Here is a 27719-nt window from a genome sequence, read left to right on the forward strand (position 1 = left end):
CAGACAGAAGCTCTAAGAAAGCACAGGATTTGTTCTATGTAAGGACTCCAAGCACTCTGCCTAGGTTTAGAATTACCTTAAGACAGTGCTGTCTTTCAGCACAAGCTGTCAGACAATGGTCATCATTATTCATGTAACTACTGAACTTAAAAAATTCACTTAATTAGCATGAAATATCTCTAGGTAAAGCAAATGAAATATTGGCCACAGTACCTTTTTCAGTCAACATTTCTCTTGTGATATATCACCGAGTATATTCCAAAATATACAGCTTGAAACACAACTTTTATTAGAAAAGTTATACATAACATAGCATTGACTATTTTCAAGAACAATATTAAACCCAATAAGCGACAAAAACTGGACTAACAAAATGTGTAACAAGAAACTAATGGCCTTTCTATAATCAACATTCAATTATCTACAGTGTCTTTTTACAAAGGGGATCCATGGTTTCCAGGCACGTCTTACTGAAAAGAAACCGCAAGAGCATCTATACACTTACCATTCTCGAGAAGCTCAATCATTAAAATAGTAATTACGAGTTCACAAATTTAAAATATTTCACATAATTTTAAATTACTGGGTATACATGGAAGTCTTAGTTTTAAAACTGATTTCCCCCCCATAAAAGTGCCAACACTTAAGCTAGAACTTTCAACATAATTTTGTCCTACAAAGTGAACACGTTTTGATATTTATATAGTCACATAATTTCTGGTACTATCTGGTCTGTTAATAATAAAGCCTTTATTAGGATGTTTTTTTCCATTTAAATTATAGGAAACTGATACAGGATTACAGTTGCAAAGTTATTAAAATAGTTTCAAACACAGGAGTGTGCAGCATTGGAAGCTCAGTACTAACATTTATAATAAATATCAGAGAAGCCATTAGTTTTTACAGCACTGTTTGCTTAAAGGAAGTCAATCTGGGGTAGTTTCTCATTGGTTTGCCCTTCAGCAGGCAGGGGAATTTCTATTTTCATGATCTCATTACTCAAGCAAACATCCAGACACCTTTGAGAAAGCGATCTGCAGCCCTTGAGGAGTCCCGCCACTGCAGAAGTCTGTCATTCTGAGCTGCACTAGCGTCAGAGTTCCTAAGAGTCACGGAATGATTTCAGAACATAATAGTCGAAGAGGATCAGTCAGCACAAACTCACAAGTTCTTGCTCATTATGAACTGACTTACTTTAAAACATGATCAAGAAGACAAGCACGATGCCTCACATACTATCCCCAGGTACAGTGGTTAACCAGACTGTTGGTTTCACTGATGGGAAGACATTTTTCTCTTCCTGTCAAGGGACTCAAACCACAGTTCTTAAAGTGTCAGGCATTTTCCTAGGCAGGTTTTTCTTTTAAACAAAGTAATGGAAAACTAACATAAAAATGGGGACTTTTGACTGTTACTCCATATTCTTACATGCACCAATATTGCACACATCTGCTCTGAACTGTTAAAAGTCTTCTGGGTTCTTGGGGGTACTGTCTTCTCCAGGAATACAAACCCAACCCAAATAAGCAGTTTCCCTTAAAAGATGGTCGACAAAATTAGAAACACTGGGGGAAAAAAATGAAGAAAGAAAAGGCAAAGATTTTGTACAAACAAAAATCTAAAAACTTCCTTAAAGGGTTCTGGTGCCCTACACATGGGGCAATTTGTACGTCCTAGTGAGTTAACACTAGCTCTAAAGCGTCTAGCTCCTCAGATGATGTGGAACCTTGGTCCAGGTGTTGCAATGATGTCACTGTACGGCTCTTCCTGTGTGAGCTCGATGGCTTGCTGCTTTTTAAGAACCAAAAAGCTGTAGAACTTTGCTGCTGCCTGCTTTCGGTTTGTGTTTCGACATAGCTCAAGCAAACTGATCGACTCTGCTCCAGTTTTAGCAAGAGCTCGCTGAAATAAAACACAACAAAGTGAACTTAAGGAACTCACACAATAAACTAGTACTTGGATGATGCAATTTTGGCACTCCCAAAGCAAGCTCCCTTTGGCTGGAGCCAAGACCGGACATTCATGTAGTTATGCAAGGGGTTACCGTGCTCATCAAGAGGTAAAGGGCCACAGCACATTAGCTAAAGGCATAAAAAGTCCAGGCAGTAAGTGAAGTTGCTACACTATAGATGAGATAATAAAACCAAAACCAAACCAGCCCTGGCAACACCACAAACCCTAAGTATCAACCATTCCTTCATTTGAAGAAATGAAAGGAAATTGCCAGAATGTCATGGGTGCTCAAGCCTCATCTGTATTTGGAATCCTGAGCCGAGCTTATTGACATCTGGCACTCAATGACTTAGCACATTACCGTTGCTAATCAAACAGAAGACAGAAATGCACATACACAGGTGCGCTCTGAATCAGTGCACCACAGGTCTGCTTTTTAGGATAATCATGGCTAGCTATATGCCCTAGCTTAACATTTCATGTATGTAATTAAGATACTTCAAAGCAATGTAGTCCTGGAGAAATTCCCTCAAAGGCATGCTCCACGGTTCTACCAAGACTTGCTTTCTAGCAAAGAATTCTTTGTAGACTGCTGGCATACCTGAAGACCATGAAGCATCTGCTGAGTCCTTTTGTTCCATCTCCTTTCCTCTTGATCCTGATCACCCCCTGAAGCATCTTCATCCTGAAAAAAAAAATGGCCACTAGAATTGAAAAATCTGCCTGCTGAAATGACTACTTCCCCATATACAGAAAACCTTTAACAGTTGGACGCGTTTGGACTCGTTGACAGAAAACTGTGATCTTGCCTTTTCAAAATCATTTGCCATCGGCTATGAACTTTGATCACAAAGGATAGTTCTTGTGAGCAAACACTTGTACATAATGTCTCTGTAATGCTCTACAAGTCATAGAACATGGATTGTTGCAGGTCACCTAGTTAAGAACCTTGTGCTAGGACTCAAATCACAAAGTACGTTTCTTTCAATTATACATAGCTGTAAATAAAACACAGCCAGGACTCAAATCACATAAAGTACAATGTTTCCTTCAATTATATATATCTGTAAATAAAACACAGCAAAACACTAGGATGGGCAACCCTGGACGATGACAATCTAGTTACTGGGAAAGGTTAATTAATGTTGGATGATAACTTTGTAGTATGATATTCTGGGTCATCTCTGACCAGTACCAAAGAGCCTGCATTTTATGTGAATAACTCAGATTGTTTCTATATTAAATGATGTACACTGTTAATTATTAATGTATGCTTTATTTTACCCTAACCGTCCAAATGGCTTTTTGAATCCTAAGTGGTATGGGCCAGGAGCTGCCACGTTGCCCAGGAACACTGGGTTTTAGACAGCACGCTCTAAGAAGAGCTAGTGATCGGCAGCTTTACCTAGAACAGCAGTGTTTTAATACTGATTCACAATAAATCTGAGATAATAGCATAATCCAACCGTTTGACACTAAATTTTAGTTTAAAACACTGTACCATCACACAAAAGGAAAGGATCTACTTCTGTCACTGGTATGAAGGCAACTAGAAACAAATGGCTGTTAGTAAAACCACTGTAGGCAATATATAAACAGGTTTGGGAAAGATCTTAACAATTCATTTAGTTATCTGGAAAAAGTTTCAAAGGCAAAGGTTTAAATAGATACATACATGATAAAAATATCAGATGAAGAGTTAAGTTATACTACACCTCAAGAAGGATCCAGAAATCAGCAAGATAAAAACTTTGGAAAGGATCTTAACATAGCCCAGGGAGAAAAGGGAAGCATGTCTAAAACATTTTCCATTCTGTAAAAAGGAACAGTGCTCCAAGCTCCACTCCCACAAGCCAGGTCTCACTCTGGTTTAATTAAAACAAAGCCAAAACCCGGCACAAATGGAGTATGTCTGGCTATTTGATTTCCAGGCCACAGGCAGGTTAGACCAGAGGCTGGCTTTAATAGCAATAAGAATCGACTACCGACCACAAGATGATAAAATGCAGCTATAAGCAATTTAGAAGTCTAGCAACAATCTGTAAGGGCAGCCCTTGCCTTTCCTCTGAGGAAAACTTGGAATTATAACAGCACAAAATCTGATGTCTCACTACACTAAGAATTTATTCTAATTTTTATTCTTTTAAACCTTTTAGTTTCTTACCTCCTCCTCTTCTTCCTCCTCCTTCTCCTTCTCTTTCTCCTTCTCCTTTTCTGGTAGAAGCTCTAACTCCGGTATCAGCTGACAGATATTGGGAGGTTCTTCTGGGGGAAGTTCTACTGGTGGTATTTCCATTTGCTCTACCTGCTGAGGCTTAAACAATAAAAGAACAAAAATCAAGATGCGGGTTTTAATGGCACCTTCTCTAAAATGCAGGGTCACGCCAACTACTTTAAAGCTACAATAACTTACTATCCCATGTTCCTTCAGAAAGACCTCTGAAGCAAGCACCAAGAAACATGGAAAAGGACACTGTTTCCTGAGTCTGTATCATTTCATTTTGAATTTAAGGTAAACATTTGAGAGCATTAAAGAGACTGCCGGAAGAGCAGCGTGAAAGAACTCTCACTGACAAGTCCTTTCCAGCACAGGGCACTGAGAAACTTCTCTAGGTCAGCAATAAGCTGTCCTGTCGGTAGTTTTGATGAGGACCTAAACAGGAGCCTAGTGTCACCAGAGTCCTGCTTTCCCTTCAAAGGAATTTATTCCACAGACTTAAAACAGGAGTCCTAAACCAGATACCACGGCTAGTTTTTCTCTTCTAGCAGGACTTCATGGTATCCAAAGTCTGTCGTCGTCAGTTATGGCTTCATTGGTTTTCAGCTCTCTACATACCAATCATTTAATGACTTGCCCAGTACTTGAGAGATGTAAGAATTCTCATGTAATTCTAGTTCAGAACCACTCACTTCAGTGATTAAGGTTACTCATTCTGGACCACTCTGAAGCAAGACCATTCACAAAGAGCCAACAAGTCTCTGCTGAGTGCATTAACATCCTTTCCCACATATGACAAAGACTGTGCTCCTAATTCTGCTGTCACTCTTGTAGATCCACTTCTTGTTATCCTCTGCCTAAACCAAGAGACTCCTAAGTCAGACTCCTTAAATGCCTCTTGCAACTAACTGCATGGCCATCTCTCCTACCTGTGTTTTTCTTTATACTTACAGGAATCGCAGGCTCCGGGTCTACTTGCCCGGCTTTTCGCTTAACTCCCTGAGGGGGTGGTGGAGGCATGGCCGACTCTTCTATGTTTGTTCTGCTGGCCTCCATCACTGAGTCCTGAAGGCGGCTTGGCTCTTCTATAATGGGCTCATCTGCAGTTATCACAAGAAAACAATTTAGTTTTCAACAGTATTTTGGAACAATCTACTTTTAAAATTGGTATATTAAGATTCAGATATAGTTACTTTCCCTAATGAAGACAGGCAGTGAAGCCCAAAGATGATTCAGCTGGGGAGGAGTATTAAAAGTGGCTTACAATCCTGTGAGATACCCTTTCACCATCAATTCAGTCAGCTGAGCCCTGCAGCTTTCTGAACTCGAGTTTCCAATCCAGCAAGGTGAGGAGACTCATGCATCTCCGTGCCACCCAACCAAGCACACCCCCTCACCCTAGAGCACTGTGGCTGTGACAGCACAAAGGTGACGTTTAAGACATTTTCAACTTCATCCAGGAACCCCCCAGCAGAACTAACCAATGACGTCACGCTGCGCCTGCTGCTGCTGTGGCTGCGGCTGCTGCTCCTCTCGGGGGACCTCTGGGTTCTCGAACTCTTTGAGGAACTCATCCAGATTATCTGCCTCTCCCCCTTTCCTTCTTTTCCTAAGGTCTTCTGGTACAAGTGGAGTAAGGCAGCGTGTAAAGAGCTATAAAAACATAAGCACAGCATCAACTATAAAGCCATGGATCGGAAGACTCATTAGCATCTGTACTGTTCTCACTGAAGAACATTTTAATATAGTTTAATATAGTTCATAATCAGGAAGCAGCATACACACACTTTAGCATTTTTATTTCACATTCTCACATTTGTTTTGAAAAACAAGTATTCAAATTATAAATGTAGCCATTTCAGAAAGTGGAGAACAATGATATTAAGCTTTAAGGTTTCTAATTTATTTTCCTGCAGTTATTTTCATTGATAAAATGAACATACAACCTGTTCCAGTACTCAATGCTTGCACCTGTCTTCACACGGTTTAATGACTATCTCACACAACACCACAACCTATTCTTACTTATTATTAACAAGCATGTAAAATATGTGATTATTTCACAGACGAAGAACACCTCATAGTTTAAATTATAAACAGCTATGTTGGCAGAAGTGGTTTTTTCCTCAAATTTTAAACTTTTGCTTAGAAAAAAAAAATGAATCTACTGAAACAAAGACTAATTTTAGATTTTTATTACCCTATATTCATATGAACAGGGTATTTTATGACATTTTAATACAGGTACATGAGCTAGCCCGTCTCATTCAAGCATAGTAAGTTTAGTGGTGCATACATGAGCATGCACGAGGGGTTATCTATACAAATACAGGCATGTGACCTGTGGTTTTGCCACTCATAAAATATATCCTTCCAAAGCATAAACATTTTTACCAGCATCCTTCGAAACTGTTTGCAGGGTTTCCATTAAAGAGCAGCCACCATAACCTTGCTGCCTTGGAGTATTACAGAGAACCCCGGCTGTTCCTCTGCACATTTGAGCTCACCAATCTCACAGCACCATCCCCAGCAGCAGGCATCCTGCACAGTTAGTTTACAGTAGTCTGCAACTCCAATGTGCCCGGGGCTGTGCAGGGGCACTTGTGTAGAGCCAGGATTCCACTGCAGGAGCAGCAGAGCTAACTGCAGAGTGAAGCACGGCGTTCTGAAGCCATGTACATTAAGAGTGGATAGCTGGGTGCTACTCTCCACAGCGACAGTCGACACCAGGGAAATCACATCCTGTCAGTGTCCGTGTCCGAGCACAGCGCACTCAGCAAGCTGTGATGTAAAGTGGAAAGAAGAACCACGTATCTAAAACAAAAACTGTCCAAGCCAAGGTTTTAGATGTCACTGTTTCTAGAAGACAAAACACATAATTAACCCTGGCAGCTGCACTACCTTCAGTAGTCGGTTATTCCACAATGGCTGCGCTGGTAAGGAGAAGAGCTTCTCCACCCCTCCCGTCTCTTTCCACATCATCAGCTTCTTGGTGGGCGGGGCCAGGTCCAGAGTTGTAACAATATCAGAGTAATCACTGAGTTGGGCTCTAATTGTCTTACTATCCAATTCCTTGACACTGTCAACAATCAGCTTCCTCTTCCTCTTGGCTTTTGTTTCTTTGACTAGAATAAAAGAATATAAGATCATTTTTGTGAGAGGCCAGCCTAGAACACCCTCCTCATCTTGGGCTGGGGCTATCCTCTACCTTTCTAGACAAAAAGCATAGGAGCAAGCCCTCATAAAGACAGTATGTCTAAACCGGAAAATTTCAAGCATTTTTTACAACAGAGATGTAATTTGCTGACTGCATAAATCCACACTTTACTATAAAATAGGTAAAATAATTCAAGGGTCAATCTCTTAAAGTCCACAGAGCTTTATTCTGTAAGCAGTACACACGTCACACCTGTCACTCAATTCTGACATTCTTTGAAAGTGTGCATATTTAACTTTTAATTAAATCTTTGCTTTTTGAGAATATAATTACACCGTTTCCCCTTCACCCTTCCCATTGCATGTGGGTGTGCGAGCACGCAAGTCCTCATAAATATAACCTATTCAGTCTACATGATGTTACTTGTATGTATAACCTATTCAGTCTACATGATGTTACTTGTATGCATGCAAGTTTTCAGGCCTGACCACCTGTTAGTGATGAGCCAATTCTGACTTTCTTTTGAGAGAGGCAGGGTACTGCATATGTGGACCAGTTTAGCCACAAAGTCCGAGATCCACCTGCTTCTGCCTCCCAGGTGTCAGCATGCCTGGCTAGTTCTAACACTTTAAACTCTGACTATGAAAAAGAACTAACTTTTAGCAAAACAAACCCAAAAAAAATTATTTTGTTTGAAATAGGCCAAATATATAGGAGCCCAGTGTCTAAAGTAGTCTAAGTTGCCTAGAAAGGATTCCGCTGTATGGCATTTACTGTGGTAGTTATAACTCATAAATGATAACTACACAGAGCTGCTTGATCAAGGGGAAGAAGCCCAGAGTCAATCAGGGTCTGGAAACACATCCTGGCATACCTTAGCTGTTTGCTTCTCATTCATATCACTTTACAAAGACACCTGCATCTGCAGAGACTTCTGGGATTGATTCAATCTCACTCTCATACATTAACCCATTTCATAAAAAAGCATTCACGAGTTTTATAACATAAAAAGATGGATCTCTCTCTGTAACTGTCCTTCTGTTACAGTGCCTTCCCTTCTCCCAGTGAGCTATCATTCTTACTGACTAGAATCCTCTCACAAAAAACTGTCATGTTCTTCCTAAAAATACATTAAAAAAAAGGGGGGGGGGAGTATGTATGTGTATGTAGCACATGTGTAGGCCAGAGCACAACTTAGGGGCATTGCTTCTCCTTTGCCACCATGTGGGACACTGGGATTGAAGGAGCTCAGATCCTCAGGCCTGCTGAGAAACACCTTTACCCACTAAGTCATCTCGCTGACCCGAGACTACTGTTGTTAGTTTTATGAGGACTCCCAAAGACTAAAATACAGTTACAGAAAGCCAGTCCTGTAATTTTACACCTTGCAGCTCCCTGTATAGCTCTTCTACCAGACATCAAATTATAATGGACAGAGTGATGACTGTGATAGAGTATGAGCAAGAAGCTTATCTTCAACAGCAGAGAAAGAAAACACCTAGGACCTTATGTTCTACACACTGTGAACTCCATTTGCTCACCAGTTATATCAATGGGCTCCAATGCAAAAGCTTCTTCCTCATTTGGGACGAGTGTTGTCTGATCAGTCATGGTTGGCATTGGTTCAACAGGATCCACAGAGTCAGGACTATCAGGCCCACCCACTGTAAAAGCAACATGGTTATAACAGGCTTTAGGTATAGCACGCAGACTCTACAAATGGAAAAAGAAACTCCTTTCAGCAAGTGGAACAAACCTCATGGGTTTGAAGGAAACTACTGATGTATTTGCGAGGCAGTCCCTGAAGAGTTCAACTCCAATGTACAAGTGAGGGGAATAGCACTGAGTAACACCAAAAACCAAGAACTGGCAATCAATCCTAACCAAGCCAGTCAAGGGTGCTTACTACTACCAGGAGGTAGTTCTGTGTCACCACTTGCTTTGTGATGTGTCTCTTTCATTGCTACACCACCAACCCCAAGAATCCTAGAACATAACATGCTTACACGAGCCATTGTCATCCTCATCCATATCATCGTGTGCAGGCTGCTCTGGCAACATGACCCCCGTCTCAGACAAGGCAGGGGGGTCGTCAAAGATGCCACCGTCATTATTACTTATAAGTTTGTCGTCTGAAATAGAAATTGAAGTTAAAATTTGAAAAAGAAATGCTATAATTACATTAACTAATCTAGGGAAAAACGGCATTAGGTTTAAGGGAATTAAATTTAAATCCATATTCAATTTGTTTCTCTTAAAGTAGTTTATAAAAGCGAAAACACTTAGTATCTAAAAAAAAAATTCTACCAACACTTTTAAGTTCATACTTTCACAAAAAATATCTATGTGTGGTAACACATGCCTTTAATCCCAGCACTCAGGAAATAGAGGCAAGTGGACCTCTGTGAGTTTGAGGCCAGTTTTTTTTACAAAGTGAATCCCTGTCTTGACCCTCTACCCCCAAATCTACTTATTAGATGTTAAACAAATGCAGCAGCTTGAACATCTAGTGAAATTCAGACCTCTGATCAAAGCATGTATACAAAGGTAAACACTTTCGGTTAGTTTTCTAGAGAGCTTTCGTGAGACAGCTGATCCCCATTCGTACACTGCATGCTTAGCACTCAGACTTGGGGACTGTTCTGAAACAGGAGAACAAGCACGACTACCTACCCAATATACCACCATCATTGCCTTCTCCAAAGTTATCATCTTTGTACTGGTCCTCATACTCTAAATGGTTAATCTTTTCATTCAGGTTGCTGGTGCTCTGCTCAGGCTCTAGGAGGAGGTTGGAAGCACTGGTGCTCACTAACATGTCGTCATCCTCGAAAGCACTGCCTTCTCTCATGATTTCACGGTCATCCATTCCAAAGTCACCTAAACACATTAAGTACGTCATTAGCTGTGAAAAGTCAAAAATGCTACTGTTATAATAGTTGATGTTTTATTACAATTATGATGCCATATTGCTTCCTGAAACCTTATTTGGTGGCAAATATTCAAGTATCTGACGTAAACTTTGTACCTCTGGGGAATGCCTAACAAAAGTCAGATTGCATAAGGTAAACTAAGCATGCACAATTAACACTCTGACTACAACTGATAAAGTGGGACTGTGCAAGACTGAATGTGTACTTGACCACTTAGGTTTTGAACAGTGTTATAGTAGTACAAGCAACTGTTCTAAAACGGCTACTTCACAGTAGCATTACTATAGTGCTTGGAGTTTCCACACAACTTCAAATAACAGGTTCTCTCACTGCACAGCCAACAGCAGGAGTAAGAACCCCAACTCTGGTACAGCAACTGTAAAGATGTCTGACACATAAGCGCACAAACTAGACACAGTTTTTCTGTCCTCAGGTGGGAAAATGTTAACCCTAGTAACCTTTTTAATTCCCGGCAATGTAACAACATAATTAAAACATAACTAATGACTAGCAATTTGCTTTTACCGAAGTCATTTTCCTGTAGGATACTGATGTTCCCAACTTCTTCTCTCATGGTTATCTCTTCTACTCTGCTCTGGTTCAAGCTGAACTGCTGGGCGACGTCAATGTCACTTTAAACAAAATTGAAACACATCAAGTTTCACAAAGTATGCCAATTTCTTCTAGATACCCCTTTGAGAAGTTTAATACTTTATTAAATATTAATATTAAAAAATCAACATAGCCCAAACTTAATTTATATTTAGAAATTTAATAAATTCCATTAATGACAGGAAAGAAAATATCATACATTAAAACCACTACCTAAGGTAATTTGGTAAAGACTTACAGATTATGAATTAGATGAAACTTACAGGATCTGTATGAATTCTAACTTTCCCTAGTGTTTCTGAAACTTGTTCATCTATTAACAAATGACCTCTCTTATAATTTGAAAGTAGACAACATTAAACATTGATGAGAACACCACTGGCAAATGCATAAGCAAATGATCAATAGATGGAAAGAGATGCAGAGCTAGACTTCTAAAGACTGATAGTTACTGGACAGAGCAACTAAATGCATTCTGCAGACTTCATGTAGCCCTCAACCAAAAAGAAGAAAGCTAAAATGTAGGAGTCAACTGGGACATTTAAATACTAACTGGATATATTAAGAATCACTGGTATTTCTTGTGAAGACGGTGGTGGTGCACACCTTTACTCCCAGCACTCAGGAGGCAGAGGCAGGTTGAGTTTGAGGCCAGTCTGGTCTACATAGTGAGTTCTAGGATAGCCTGAGCTAACTAGTGAGGCTTGAAAAAACCCAATACAAAAATACCAAACCAAACAAAGCAGAGTATTATGGGTGTCTAAAAATTCCTTGTCTCTAAAGATGCAAGCTTTACAGATAAAAACATCACCCACGGTTAGTATAAAGTGGGAAGGGGAGTTTAAATAGCCGATATTAGATGACTGTAAAGGCTACAGTTATTGACAGGAAATTCGTAATGCTATTTTTTTGAGGGGTGGGGAAGCTGGTGGCTAGCACCAAGCCACAACTAACAAAATATAGAAATTGGGAAACAAACCAAAAACCCACTAGGAGTCACAGATCTTCTCAAAAAGCAAGAAAATTTGTTGTGAAATACATAGACAATTCAGTGTGGAGGTCTGGTATGGCAACACAGTCCAAGAATGAAGTAGTGTGAGACTTCTGAGAAAAAATCCAAGTAAATGAGAGCCTTGTTTTGACCTTAGTTTCTCCAAAACACAGAATTATTCTTGGAATGTGTTTCTGTGCTCCTCTCAGGTGTAGCAGATAGGAGTTTACTTCAGCTGTTGTTATTCATGTGACTCTATGGAAAAGCCTGCTCTTGTGATTGGACACCTTATTCAGGTGACTTTTTCTGTGGTGGAGACACAGTTTCTCTGTGTAACAGCCCTGGCTGTCCTTGAACTCAGAGATCTGCCTGCCTCTGCATCCCCAGTGCTGGGATTAAAGACTTACATTACCACACTCTGCCAGGTGAGTATAAATTGTTGCTCTGAATAAAGTCGGCTATTTCATGAAACTTTAGTCTGTTTCATTTTGAGATGCAACTCTCCCAGGCGCACACTGACGACTAGAGTGGTAAATAGGCTGACTGCCAACTGCGCTCCCCAACACTCAGTAGGTATAGCCACATCTACCAGCACATCATGGCAGTTAGATGTTAATGCCGGGAGAAGGAAGGAGGAACAACAGTCCTCTGCCAAAACAATCATCTCCATTTAACTTTTTTCTCTTAAATGTTTGTTTTAAACAATGACACTTTTGTATTCTTTACAGAATAATGTAAGTCATCATATATGTATTTTTAAAAATTACAGCTTTCAGTAGTTTGCTAAGACAACAGTACATAACTGTAATACCTCTGAAAAAAAATCTTGAAACAAGACCCAAGTTTAATGATAGCACCACATAAAGAATGTATCAAGACAAAGTCTTCAGCTACGTTAGCCTTGCCTAAGTCTCTCAGTATTCTCAAATTATAGCTGTGTTAGAAGTTGATAGCCACAAGATTTTCTCAGAGAGGAAAAAAAAATTTCCTAAACTGTACATCTTATAATTAACATATTCATAAATCAAGACTGGTGCCTTAGTATCAAACACTAAACAATGTACAAGATGAGGGCTTAGGAAGGAGGAAGGAAGTGATAAGAGAGGAGAGACGCAGACATACTCTAAGTCTGGCAGTGGCTGGTCAAAATCGTGAAATTCCTCAGGTAAAGTAATGGCATTATAAGCCGCTTCCCGATTTTCCTCAGGTAGATCGACAACACCTGGAACAGAGAGACGAGGCTTGAAGGCCTGAGTAGATTACATGTGGTCAGAGGTAGCCCATGCAGCGTCCAGACGGAAGCACATCTTTTGTCTGCTGTCATGTTAGCATGAGCCACAGCCCCTGTTCTACACGTCCAGGCACTGAATGTGCCGTAAGCTAAGTTTCTAAAACAGCATGCCAACAACACTGTTAGTCTTCTACTTTTTACCATGAACTTATCAGGGGTAGTATCAATGGTTACAAAAAGTACAATAAATATAATAATTGTGCTTTCTTTGTGAGCAGTGTGGAAGCCAGAGGTCTAGGTCAGGGGACTTTTCCCAACTGCTCTAGACCTTTCTTGACACAGGGTCTCATTACATTTGAAACTCAACAATTAAGCTGGTTGGGCTGTAAAAGAAGTCTAAGGGACTGTTTCTTCTTCCTTAGCACTGGAATTACAAATGCCACACCGAGCCTGGCTTTTGTTGTTGTCTTCTTATAAGGTGGGTGCAGGACTCATGCCCTTTGTGTTTATAGAAAAAAGTAATAACTAAGTTATTACTTAGGACAGGAGTTGGTTATCTTAGGAATAGTACCACAAAATTTTAGCTATGTTCAAAATTTTCCATGATTAAAGTATTTAAAAATAACATGACAAGTATTAAGGACAAAAAAAATTACTGTCTATTTAGCATAGTATAGACACAATAAATTTTTTATTAGAAAAAATAGGTAGTTTACTGTCATGTATTAAAATAGAAGTATTAGAATATAGCCTCACCACAAGCTGTTATATAAAAGCACACCTTATACATCCAAAGTTGTTATTATTGTTGTTGTTGAGACAGGATCCTCTCCCTCAACATATATCTCACAGATTCTGCAAGGCTAGCTGGTCAGAGAGCCCCTGGCATGAGCCCATCTCTTCCTCCCTTCAGTAAGGATTAGAGGCAGGGCCCACCATTTTTCCATGGGCACTGGAGACTAACCTCAGGCTCTCCTTGTTTGCCTCCAAGCACCTTGGCCACTCAGCTAACCCCACCCCATATTCTGATCACTTAAAACAGCAACATTTCATCAGTGCTAAAATTGTTGAGTGTGAGTTCAGATGAATACTCCAAATACTACTTACTTTGGTTGGTAGAATCCAAATCTAGAACCAAATCTTACCCCAAGCAAAACAATTACAATGACTTGACAATGAAATGTCTCAGGATTAAAGTACATTAAGACTGTTCAGGAAAAAAATAGCCAGAACCCCCTTCAGTCGCATTTTCTGAGCCACCTTTTATAATTCATCACAGAACCACAGTTTTCAGCATTTTTGCTCTGATGACTCAGCTGTAAGTCTGAGAATGGAAATAGTTACCTATGAAGGGCTCCTTACACTGCTATGAAAATAAAACACACCTATGTAGAACAGGCAATCAGCAGTTTCCACCGTGGTAGAAAGCAAGGCACAGTACCTGGCCGAAAAGCCATCTTTATTTTAATAAATGCTTCATTACAGTCCGCGAGGAGGTATTTGGCTTTCCTGTGATAGATGCGGACTACGCCCAGGAGGAGGTGTCCTGACGTCCGCAGCGCCATCTTCACCTGTGAGACATTAAATCCACTGTCTTTAAATGTTCGAGGCAAGTGTACTTTAAAGTGAATATCCTGTGCTATTCATAAGGACCTTTCGCTTTTTTGTATTTTCTGGGTGATTTAAAGTTGGTTAATAAATATTGCACCTTACCATTTACTGTGAGTTCCACTAACACAGACTGAACAACACTAACTCATAAATTCACTTAGACATAAAGGTAACTATGAGGCAGGAGGCAAACCTTCCTGTGGACTTTACCATCAGCACACCAAGGATTATAATTTTGTTTCAGAAGCAAACACTCCTGGCCTTAAAAAAGAGATGATTTCAGGCCTGTCTGTTAAAATTTGTCACGAACCAGGTGTACTCAACACGCTTCAGTCAACTCCGAAAGAGGGGTGGGGTTTGCCAGTGAATTTCTGAGAAAGACTTTCAAAATAAGAGAATGTCTTTGTCCTTCTCCCTTTCCTGCTGTGTGGAGACAGGGCGTGATGGTGTGTGAAAAAGGACAGAGTCACTGAGCAGAATGCTAAGGCTTTGGCCATCTCTGACTACTGAGCCAATCAGAGCTGTCTTGGAATGTCCCTTTAACACTTTTCCCTTGTTAGGCCAACGTTCATTACTTTCTACTACATCAGAAGACACAGTAATGATCTAAACAAACAAAGCATTAATGACCGAAACAGAAATATTCAAAACTTTCCTGGATACAAGAAAAAATAATGCAAAGAATAAAAAATATGAACTCAAGAGTTCCCCAGACAGCTCTTCAAATCATACCCATTAACTTAAGCTTCCCAAATTCTATGGTAAAAACATGCTTGTTAAAAGATATGTTTGAAATTATGTTCATTGTATGTGTACACTGCATTTGTGTAGGACCCCATCTGCAATCTTGTCTCTGCATTTGTGGTTATCTTATGTGATTTAAAGCAAAAATAAATTTGCTACTATAAATTTTTAGACAGTGCCTCTTCAGTGTCTACAATTAGTAAATAATTGTGTTTGTGTTAATTTGGTTTAGAGCGGGTAAAATGAAGTAAGACAAGCTTTCAAGCAGAGGGATGTAAATACAGTAGATAGGACACAGGCTGTATGCTAAAACAAAGGGTTCCTGGTCTAATGGGAGGACTTGGGAAAGTTCACAGAAGCTCCCAGTTAAGGGAGAACAATCCTAACCTCAACACGAAAGGCTCCTCAGTGTCAGGTCAGTCTCACACTGTATTGCAATACAAGCTGATAAAGACCCCCAAAGAAATGATTTCAAAATGTTAAGTGAGTACTTTGTGCTGTCCAACAGTTATCGTTAATGTCAAACTGTCTATATCTGTTACCACACTCTCACCTCTCAGACTTTCTGTAGTGTACACAGTACTCATACATACTGTAACAAGTATCCTTAAAGCCAAAGTAGTTTTGTATTTATGGATATTAAATAAAAGAATACAATCTCTCCAGTTCCTTCTTTAGTACATTTATAACTGATAAATTATACAGCAATATATGGTGACCCAAAGTCCACTTTTGGTTTTAAAGTGCCTGTAAGCACTTGAATTTAATGGACAGAGCCATATCCTCACCACCATGGTTAAGGGAGCACAACTCTACTGCCCTAAATCAAGCCTGCGGTCTCCCAGTCACACTCCTTCTAGCCCCAAGCCCTCATTTTTCACTACTTTTATAGCTGTGCCTTTCTAAGAGTGTTCTGCAGTCAGAACCCTGCAGCAGGAAGCCTTTCCAGAGCAGGGCAATGCACAGGCCAGGTTTTATCAACACATCCACTGAGGATCTCTTAAACACTTAGGATGTTGCACGGCAAATCTGAGTCAAGTTGCTATGAACATCTCTTTGTTTTTAAATATAGACGTATAAGTTTTCAACTACTTCTGGGTAAGTATCAAGAAAAAAAAAAGACTTCTTTCGGGCTTACAATGCAAAGTAAAGGAAACATTCCCACTTCGGTTTCCCTGCAGCTCCACCTTCTCCCCAACGGTTAATACCCCCAGGGTTTTAGATTTTGGTTTTTCAACAGACATGTGATGTCATTTGGTTGTTGGAATTTTTTTATTTATTTTGTCACACAATGTGGAAACACCTTTAAATATATTTACTTGTTCTCTGCATATTTTCTTAATCAACATCTGACTAAAATGTTTGGCATATTTTCTACAAATAGGGTTTGTCTGAGTCTTAATAGGTTATTTTCTAGTTTTATACTTCACATTTTAGGTCTATGACCCTGAGTTAACTTATTTTTGCAAGAAATAAGGTATGTCTCCAGATTTGTTGTCGTACATGCTGATATTATTTGTTCTAGCACTATTTATTATAAAAAAGACCACCCTTTAAGAAAAACATTAATTTTTAACTCTTAAGTCTAAATACACATGTACAATGTTTATGTATGTATATGTCTATAGGGTTAAAGAACAATACCAGGGGTCAGAATTTTCCCACCACCATGTCTTTTCCTAATTACATTTATTTAGTGGGTATATTTGTGTGTCTGCCAGGAGACAACTTGCTGGAATAGGTTATCTCCTTCTATCTCGTGGGTACAAGGGACTGAACTCACATAGTTAGGTCCCCCTTAAGCAAATACCTTAATCTATTGAACCACTGTTGGGGCTCTCCATGTTTGTCTTTCTGTCTTTTTTTTTAAAGTACACAAGGGCTTTCTCCTAGTTTGCCACCGTGCTGTGAACTCCAGTATAGCTAGCCCATGAGCCTTTGTTCAGCAGGGAGGTGGTGGTGGTGTGGTGACGGTGGTGTTGGGGTGATGGTGGTGGTGGTGGTGTGGTGATGGTGGTGGTGGTGTTGGGCAGGAGTTTCCTCCTTTTTCAAATCCCCCCATGCCACAGGTTTAGAGCCACCTCATTCTGCTTTTAAATGAGTTCTAGGGCCCTGAAGTTAGGTCGTTAGGCTTGCACATCAAACGCTTACTCATTAAGTCATCTCTCTGGCCTGAGGACTACCTTTCTAAACTGTATCATTTGCTGCTGTATCTTTCTTTAATGGCTGTATTACACAGAAAAGAGTTAAGACTTCAAAAAGTTAGAAATAAGGTAAACTATCCTAAGAGAAGGCTTAGGATAGTCACATTCAACCCAAACAGTGACTTAGAATTCCAGACTTAAAGTTCTATATGACTTTATGAACGATTTCACCTCAGCTGAAGTATGCTTCAAATCCTCTAAGTTCTGCAGACAAAGGACTCTGGTGCTATGCAACAATTAAATGAGCTATAAACACAGTTTCTGAATGCAGTCAATTACAAGGCAATATAGTTTACTCTTATGTAGACGATACAACTAATACTGTGTATATTGTGAGCACCTACAACATTCTTGCAGGAAAGCAACTACTATGAAAGGGTTCTCTAGGTGATACGGTTATTGATACTGTTTGTCTGTCAGGTCTTCATGATACTAAAAACTTTAAATGAGAATTGTCCTAGGAAGGATATGGAGAAATACCTACAATCCCAGTAAGATCCACGAGCTATTTAAGTCTAAAACCAACCAAATGTCTACAGAACAAACAAAAAACCTCAATCCCCTACCCCTCACCTAAAAAAACAGATGTTTCCTCACAACATTTAAGAACAAGCCTCTGCTCATGTCCATTATCCTCCAGATCCTCTCTTCCTACAGCAATACCAGGGGGCGTTAGCCTAATGGATCTACAGTATTTTTCAGTCTATACATTATGATCATTATTATTTTGAATGATAAAAATGAAAATAAAGGAAAATTGGCGAATCTGCCTATAGGCTTCTCTTGCTTCTGATGCACAGGTACAGTTGTTTTACAAGTTCCGTCTCACACACAAGTATATAAAAATCGCCAGCACCAAACCTACCTTAGGTGAGATGATACTTTCCACACTGCTTTCTAAGTTACACTCAAACACATGGGCTTTGGTTAGCTTCTTGTCCCAATGGGCCGCCAGCCAAATTTTGGCCAGAGGCCCTCGTTTGCTGAGGACAAAATGTGCGTAGAACATTTTTCTTATTTGCTATGAAATAAAAAGAAACCTGAGGAGAGAAAAAAAATTATTAAGTTTCGTGTGAGAACTGAAATATTTATTAAGATGTAGAAAATATGGAAACACTAGTTTTTTACATTGAGTATGAGAATATAAACAGCCTGAAAGTACAGTAAGCATCTTACAAAATAATCCTATTTTAGTATGAGGGCAAGGCCCACCGCCAACATTAACACAGATAGGGAAAAGAGAAGGGTCAAACCCTTTTATGAATTGCTATTCTAAAGACTGTCGTAAAAAATCTCTTATTCTAAACCCAACCAAGTATTAAACCCTATTTCCAATCTAATTACTGATGGCAGACAATACTTCTGCTCATTGGCTAGTATCCACATGAAAAGAAATGTGTAAGCCTAGCAAGCATGAGGCCTTGGGCTTAATCCCTGGCATCACAAAAGAAAACAAAAACACCCCTTCCAAGAAAGGCGCTCAGTACAGGCAGCAGCACACCTGCTGAGGTGAGCAGGACGGTCAATCTGAGGTCAGGCTGAGCAAGTAGGTGAGGTGCAGGGACAGGAGGAACCCAGCACCTCTAACTCTTTAATTACCTTTGAAGACTTTGTTATTTAATTTCCCCCTTCAAGAAGATGTTAAGCCCACCTTTTTTGTCAAATGAATTTGTGCCCTTTTCTGAAATAACAGAGGCCCACTTTAAGAACTAGAAAGCAGATCTTTAACAGTCTATGAATAGTTTTGGCCTTTTAACTTTGGAAGGATTATAGATTCACGACCAGTTGACTCAGTAGTGCTATCCTGTAAACTAAGACAGAGCACATCGCTTCTCTACACCATCATGCCGGATGTGTACAAGTGTACTCAACACTGTAAATGAGACATCCAACTGTTTGCTCAGACAACTGACTCGCCCACTCCTGCCCCCTATGCCTAAGCCTTGGCAAACAAAACTGTATACATTTCATTTTGATATTTTTATATAAACATGTTGACAATAAAGTCACACAGAATGGGCTTTCTTTTGATTTAGCACAGTCAATCACCTTGCTATTTATCAACAGTGCATTCTCTTTATTGCTGAGGAAACTATGAGAGGAAAGAAACTACAATCTACTTGGCCACTCACCCACTGAAGAATATTCAGTTACTTGTTAAGTTTGGGCCACTGCTGATAAAGCTAATGTACATACAGTGTATACACTTACTGTGAGCCGACTTTACAGCGAAAGTTCTAAGTGTGGCTGCTAGGCAGTACATGAGATTACATATGGTTTCAAGGGTATTTTAACACAATGCGCAAAAACAGTGTGCTTTAAGAACCACAGGTAAGATTCTTCTAAAATTAATAGGGAGCAGCAGACAGAAAAGCTAAAACATCTTCAAAAATAAAGAGTAAAACAGAGAGAACAAGCCCATTCAGTTTTAAACCTCAGAGCTGTAAGTCCACTATGGTACTAGCAGAAAGATATTCATAGGGATCGCTGCAACTAAGCAGAAAGCTCACAGACACCCATGTATCTCCAATCTGGCTTTTCGCAGAGATGCAGAAACAAGACAGAGAGAATGATAAATCCTGCAACAAACTGGACTGGAGAGATTTAAGAGTCAACAGACCAAAAGAACAGAAACAAAATGCAAAACCAACAGAGCTAAATTCAAACCTCACAGGCTACACACAAATTATTTAAAAAACAACCAAATTACATTTATCTGAACCCTGGGTTGTGGCCACTGTGCAATCAGAACGCAACTTGCCTGCTCCCTGGATGAAAGGAACACTCCATTTGTACCACATTCAACAAAAGCTAAAGAGTAGACATCTGAAAAGTTTAAGTCTTAAACCATTCCATTTGGCCATTTTACGTTAAACTCAATTAACTGCATAGGAAACAAATTAAATCTGAATAAAAATCTCTCCACAAAATTAGGCCACAGTCTTAAATGTAAACTAGAGCACTTTTAGACAAAAGGTACCAATGTATGGGCTATGTAGCTCTTAGGAACAAAACCACACTGTCCGTAATGAACTCTTTAAACTGGTTTTCATTAAATTAAAACTGTTTGCTTTATAAAAGACTGCTGAGAACTCAAACTGAAAAAGCTAAAAGCCCCATTATTTACCTAGAACTTAATCTAGGATATGTTAGGAACTGTCAAGACCAGTAAGTAAAAAAAGAGGAAAATCCAATAAGAAAACAAGCAAAAAGGAAATTTCCCAGCAAAGACATCCCCATGAGAAATGAGAACATAAAAAGGTATCTAGTATCAGTAAGCCACGAAGAAAATGTACCCTTATCACAACGGTTTAAGTAAAAAAAAAAAAAAAAAAGTAACTGTAATTTCCTTTTTCACATAAAAGGGAATAGTAAATTTTAAAGTGAAAATTTGATTATATTTTAACTAACAACATGCCTGTTCCTTCTATTGATGAAAAGAAACTTTGTTTTCAATGTATCATAGGCAGGAAAATTCATATATGCCAAAAACATTATTTGTGGTAAAGAAAAATGAAATTTTCAGGTAAATGTACAGAACTAGCAAAGATCATATTGCTAACTCAGAAAGACAAACTCTGAATGTTTTCTCTCATGTGTTTCCTAGATTTAATTGCTGAAATCAGTACAGTAACAAAGGAAAAAGGAGGCAATAGAGGGAAATAACCTGGTGTGATCTTAAGGGGAAGATGTAAAAAATGGGGAGGGGGGTTAATTAGAGAGGGAGCAGGGAAATAATAGAGAAGGATGTCTGAAAGTCTTAAAGAATCATTATCTACCTAAAATTACATATAATACATAAGTTGGTATAAAAACATACATACATACTCTACATAAAAATCTCCCATCTGGACTGATGATGCTTCTTCTAAGAGGCAAAGACTGCCTTAACCAAAACTCAACACAGGCATGAAGAGCCCTTCTCTTTTGAATAGTTGTCAGGGTTGTCCAAGAGACTCTACCAAATACTACGACTATTGCCACTGCCCGTGGCTGCCCTATATAAACAGTAAATGGTATTCCAAAAACACCATACACTTTGGAGGCCAGACCAGAGGACCCAAAGGGAAGCAACCAACAGTCCTACCTAGCTATGAGGCCTCAGAACTACAATGATGACCAGCATGGCGCAGTAACTCTAAGGGTACAGGAGTGGCATGCATATCTTGATGGCAACCACAGTTCTCTAGTTGGGCTCAAGATGTGTTCTCTCTAAGAGGGAAATCAAACCTGGAACTGGAAACCTAGCCAGTCCTTGGGGGCTAGTGAAGTCATGAATCTTGGAGGAGAACCTACAACGGTCATTTTACTAAACCAGCACAATTCTTAACTACAGTCTAAATAATTATCCTTAGACCCACAGATAAACACAGTTCTCAACCCTCATTAAAGAAACTCCTCTTTGTAACAAACCATTAACAAAAAGCCACAACTTTCAGAATCCAGATTAGTGGAATCCAGTATTAAATGACAAATCTACAACACAACTCCTACATCCAAGGCTCAGGGATCATTGAGGAAAAGTGGTGGGAAGATTTTAAGAGCCAGAGGAATATTAGGTTTACCACTAGTCTGTGTCTACTAGAAATGCCAGCGAAGCCACACCCATGAAGTCTCACCAAGCAGCCTGCCAAAACAGGATCCAAACAAGGGCAACACCAATAAACATGCAGACAGGGATGGGGATGGGGCAAGCTCATGAGTCCTCAACCCTAGACAAAGAACTAGAGGCAACTAAGGAATGCTGAGAGGAGAGTCTTCGCCAGGGAAGAGCACACCAAATGCTCAGCCCTGAAAACATACGTGTAAGTAACATACAGACTGAACAGGTTTTATTTTTATATTCAGGAACACACACACACACACAGACAAACACAGACACAGACACAGACACAGACACACACACACACTCTCAACAAAGAAAAATAGGCTATGAATTTGAAGAACATGGGGTATGAGGGAAGGTTTGGAGGGATGAAAAGAGAAAGGGAAAATGATATATTATCTTTGGAATAGGTATGATAGCAAGACAGAAACAGTCAAGTTTGCTTCAGCTCCCTCCTTTCCAACACTTAGTAACAAAGGATGCTGAAATTCTTATTTTTCTGAGCCTAATGTTCTAACTGCATCATTAATTTACAGTAGAAAGTGTTCTCAAGGGAAAACAAGAAACCAAGCTTCATCAGCTCTTTATTATACTGTAACCTTTCTCTCAAATACCAGGTTGAAACTAATGAATATTATAATAGAAAATAATAGGTTAATGCTCTGTGGTGTATGAAACAGTACTTCATAAGTTATGTTTGCCACTTAATATTTTATAGAATATTTACCATATCGTGGAGAAACTTACATTTGCAATTCAGAGATTTCGAGCATTAAAGTTTGTTACAGAAAAACCTCAACTATTTCTAGTGTATAAGCAAACCTAGCGAATTTATGGGAATTCAATATGGTAATGTGTTCTTAAAAGTCACTCCAAACACTCTGTTCTAAATAAGAGAAAAACTTGCTACAATAACGTTGGCCACAAGACAGTTACTAAATATATGCTTATTAATAAGAAAATAGGATATACTAACTGCTCTCAATTAAAAAAAGTAAAAAATTCTAGAGAGTCCAGAAATGAAAACTACTAGTATGTTTCAACAGGTGTCAGTAGTTTATGGTACTACTTCAGCTGCTGGGCAGAGAGGCCTGTGCCTAAAGCATTCCAGCTATGCAGAGGCAGATTCCTAAATAGATTTTGGCAGGTGGTGGGAGATAACAAGTAAAGCAGAGGGGCACTAAAATTAATCTGGGAAACAATTAGTAACAGGAGAGCATTCTACCAAGGGAAGTCAGACAGAGCAACTCCAGTAAGTCACTCAGTTACAGCCTGTATCTGAATAAAGAAAAAAAACATAAGCATCATTTCCCCCCTTCCCTCAATAAATCTAAACTTTAAAATATGGCTACTTAATCTGTAGAGATTTTGGAGATTCTAAATTCTGTTGATCACTTGCAAAAGACCTTTGCATTTGAAGTCAAAGCAGAGCTTGTCATGATTTTAAACCGTTTTCTAGTTTTCTAAAGCAGCAAGCAACTCAATTGATGATGCTATTTAGAACATCCTCACTGACGCAAGACTAAAGCAGTCTCTTTTTACAGCAAAGAAGGAAAGTCAAAGTGAAGCTCATGTTTCTGCTCCAAGGTCTGTTTTTACCAGCATTTCACTTACCTACTAGGAAAGTTACTGAATAAACTAGTCCACCCTCTTTCAAGAGCAATTTGGCAAGGTCTTAGGAAAATTTCACACATTCATGCTTTCTGGACAGAAACTATGCTTTCACTAATCAATATTAAAGATATACTGGAATGTGTGGAAAAAGAGACAGGGAAAATGAACTAAGTATGTATGGAATGTTTTGCCCAATTTCCTAAGGACTAAATACTAGCCCATTTTACGTAAGAATAAAGAATATACATGATAACTGTATTCCCTAAGTGCTTGATGGAAGTGTAGCTTTTGTTGCTTTGACGGTGGTGGAGTCTTTGTACTTAATGGATGTGGTCTATGAGCATACAGTTGCCCCTTCAAAGGTAAAAGGTATATATTCTTAGATTAAGCCAACAGCAGTAAGAACTAGTTTTTAAATGTGTGTCAGTAGTGAACATGTACGCCTTTCATCCTTTTCATTATTCCCTAAACAATATGGTATATCAGGAAATTTGAGCATGTCCATATATTTATTCTTTCTTGGTATGGGAGGGGGCTGTAATCCCTGGGGCAGTGTCCCCTGGAGCAAATTTCTTATAGACACCAAAGCACAATGGCCATCTCAAATTTTCCACAAACACACGTACATTTCAGAGCTATTACTGCAGGCTTGGTTCTAGACCGTTTCTACTGAGTCAAAGGAGGCTTTCGCTTGTCAGTATGTATAAAAGTTATTGTTTTAGGACAATAATTGTATAACAGCTTTGTATCTTAAGAAAACTCGGTGCACACTGTAAGTAGTATTTTACCAGCCAAATGACCCGATCCTGATCTGAATGTTGGAAAAAAATGGCATCTATCTCTAGATTGGCTGGGTCAAGGGTTGTTACAAACCTCCCACTGGTTTAACAGACAAAAATTGCCATAGTAAATATGAAAGGCAACAAAAGAGGTATGATTAACATTTTTAATCTGTGGCTGGTTTAGTTCCCCTATGGGACGCTAAGGATATGTAGGGTCATCTGTATACAGTTAGGAGAGTTTGCATAAGTACAAAGTATCTATGGCACTTAAGAATCTGGTGACAACAGTTCCATCTGGAAAGTGACTCTTCACTTTTATACTATTTTGCATTTATGTGAATACTTAAAAAACAAAAATTAGGCACACCAATCCAAAATTGGAACTACCACACTAGAAGTCAAGGCATAATCACAATTTGTAGTAGCTATCCAGTTAGCAAAATGCTCAACTATGATCTGTATGTGTTTTTATAATAGGAAACCTAAAGGTTAGGTTGCTAACTATGGAAAACATCAATACCTAAGTCAAATTAAAACAGAGCTGTCTATTAGTGGCCTGGGAGGTTACAGAGGAAGGGGTGTGTGTGTGTGAGTGTGTTCTGTGTGTCTAGTCTGTCTTGCATATGGCTGCTCAACTCTCTTTGATTCTAGTACTGACAGAGTGCGTTTTCTTTCAAATTTAACTCCTCCTTTACTTCGTTATTTGTAATAAGAAGTCATTTCATGCCTGAAGTTTAGCCTGGACTTGGTGTCTGTAATCCTAGGATTCCTGAGTCTGAGGCAGGAGGATGTTCAAAGCTAGCCTGGGGTACATAATCAGATTTCCTCACCTCTCCTAACAACAGGAACAAAACATAACCCTGATTTTCAGCTATATCAACTACAAAGCAAACAGTATTCATTAGGGATAATGACAATTAAATGAACAGCACATGTAATCCCAAGTATTTCAAACAGTAGTCTCAAAATACAACTTGCCCAGTTAGTATGATCACACCTTTAAGATAGAATGAAAAACAAAATATATTTCTCAAGAATTAGTTTCCCCAACTACCCAAGTATACGATAGTTCTAAGAATCTGCATGCTTTGCTAAGTCTGAAAAGAAATTCCAACTTACTTCTGCATAATACAAAAAGCACCAAGTCCACTCCTTAAACACCTCTGTAATTTTGGTTATACAAATTCTAAAATAATTCAAACACTGGACAAGGACACACACCCTCATCAACACCTTCTCAAAGAAAGCTGCTTTCAACCGTAAAGGTATTTACAACTCAGGAAAGCTACTTCAGTCTGTTCCAAAACTCTGCAGCCTTTCAGTTCACTGACACTTGATTTTTAAGAGGATTTTGCACCCTTGTGGGAGGAGGGAGGGGGACGACAACAATGTTTTTCCCTATACAGTTTAACGAGAGCAAATATTAACTTTCTTTTGTAAAGAGAAGCCACTTCCATAAACCCTTCAAACACCAACGCGTTTTGGAACGCTGAAGACGGCTTAACAAATCAGAGAGCACGAAGAAAACGTCCACAGTCTTTCCCTCTTAAATTTGAAGGCCGCTTGGTCTAGTTGAACACCTCGACAGTGTCACCTTACACTATCCTGGCAGAGCATTCTCAAAGCCTTCCTCTGCTACGAAAAAGGCACCCAGCCTCGGAACCTCTCTACAGCACTCGATCCTTAACCATTAAAAAAAAAAGTTTTGAAAAGTTAAGGGGAATACCAGTTACACTCATGTTCTTTCTTGGAAGCAATGTTACTCTGTAGTGTTTTAGAATAGCCTGATCAAATTCTGAGATTCCCAACATACAAAAAATATATAGAGAGAAGTTGGGTTGAGGGAGACAGCAGTACAGGCTGGCGAGTTCCCGGGTCCTGCGGCCAGCACACGCCTGGCGCGACCCGGACCCCGGACCCCACACCGGGTGCACCACGACCGCCGGCCCAGGAGCCTCCCTGCCGGCTCCCGCCCAGAGTCCCGCGTCTTTGCAGACAGCCATTTTCCCCCGAGGGGGCGGCCAGGTCCGAGAGCGGGCTCGTTCAAACCTCCCTCCTCTCCCCGTGTCCCCACTGTCCGACCTCCAAGTAGCGGAGGGGCTTTTGTGGGCCGTGGAATGCAGCGGAACCATTAGTAACTCAGCAGGCGCGGAACACGGCCCGGCCAGCGAGGACCCCAGGCGAGGGCGGACCCGGGACGCAGGGGCCCGGGCGCGCGGGGTAGCTGGGCGCTGCCCGGGAGCTGGCAGCACGCGGGGGGCGCGGTGCCGGCCGCCTCTCACCGCAAGTCCGGGCCGCGGAGCCCGCGCCCCTAAAGCAGCACGGCGGGGAAGAGCACGGGGGAGGGAGCCAGAGCCTGAGAAGGGGTCGGCCGGGTCGCTTACCTGTATCTCTGCGGGGAGCTGGGAGGGGTGGGTGGCCCGGGGAGGGGGAAAAGGGTCGGGGGAGGGGGCGGGGAAAGGGGGAGCCCTTGTGCGGTGTAGCCTCGGAGTTGCTCCCGCCACCGCCACGGCCGCCGCCTCCTTTCCGATTCACTCAAACAAACAAGATGGCTGCCGTTACGGCGCGGCTCTTCCGGCCGCCCAAATCCTTGGTTCAAATCGGCAGGATGTTTACGGTCAAAAAGGTACTTGTGCGCCTGCGCAACCCGCCGGAGCCACAGAAGGGGCGGCGCAGGCGCGCTGACCACTTCCTTGTCTTTGGACCAGCCGCCTGCTTGCAATGGAGCAGGCGCAAAGGTTCGTCGAAGAGGTTTTTCGAGCGTCAGAGTTGGCAAATAGAGCGCATGCGCAGTGCATTGTAAATACTTTGGTTAAACCTGAATTCGAGTTAAAGCAGATCATGGCCAGTTTTCTGTGCGCCTGGCAAATTTTAATGACCTTGTAGAGCGACGAAGGAAACAAAAGTCTTTAGCTGCAGGAAAAGTAAGGACTAATTGGTTCGACCAACCTGTCTTTATAAACAGCCTTAGGTTTGCCGCTGAGGCTCTGTGAAAATTTTTTGAGTGTAGATTCATTTTACATGCAGTTCTTTAACTCTGGTCTCCCATTCATGGAGTCTCAT

General features: G+C 40.2%; 1 protein-coding gene across 1 annotated transcript; it reads right to left on the reverse strand.

Annotated features, from left to right (window-relative positions):
• Positions 1 to 266: 266 nt before the first annotated feature.
• Rad21 (RAD21 cohesin complex component) lies at positions 267 to 27214 on the reverse strand. Its single transcript, NM_001025701.1, is given in 14 exon segments — positions 267 to 1902; positions 2555 to 2638; positions 4118 to 4267; positions 5123 to 5271; positions 5653 to 5824; positions 7073 to 7296; positions 8870 to 8992; positions 9335 to 9460; positions 10002 to 10208; positions 10787 to 10893; positions 12987 to 13086; positions 14537 to 14666; positions 18520 to 18694; positions 27041 to 27214. Coding segments are annotated over 13 exon segments (1908 nt in total). The 5' UTR covers positions 18664 to 18694; positions 27041 to 27214; the 3' UTR covers positions 267 to 1710.
• Between the last annotated feature and the right edge of the window lie 505 nt (positions 27215 to 27719).

The sequence above is a fragment of the Rattus norvegicus genome, chromosome 7 (genome assembly GCF_021556685.1).
Source record: "Rattus norvegicus strain SHRSP/BbbUtx chromosome 7, alternate assembly SHRSP_T2T, whole genome shotgun sequence".
NCBI classification, from domain to species: Eukaryota; Metazoa; Chordata; class Mammalia; order Rodentia; family Muridae; genus Rattus; species Rattus norvegicus.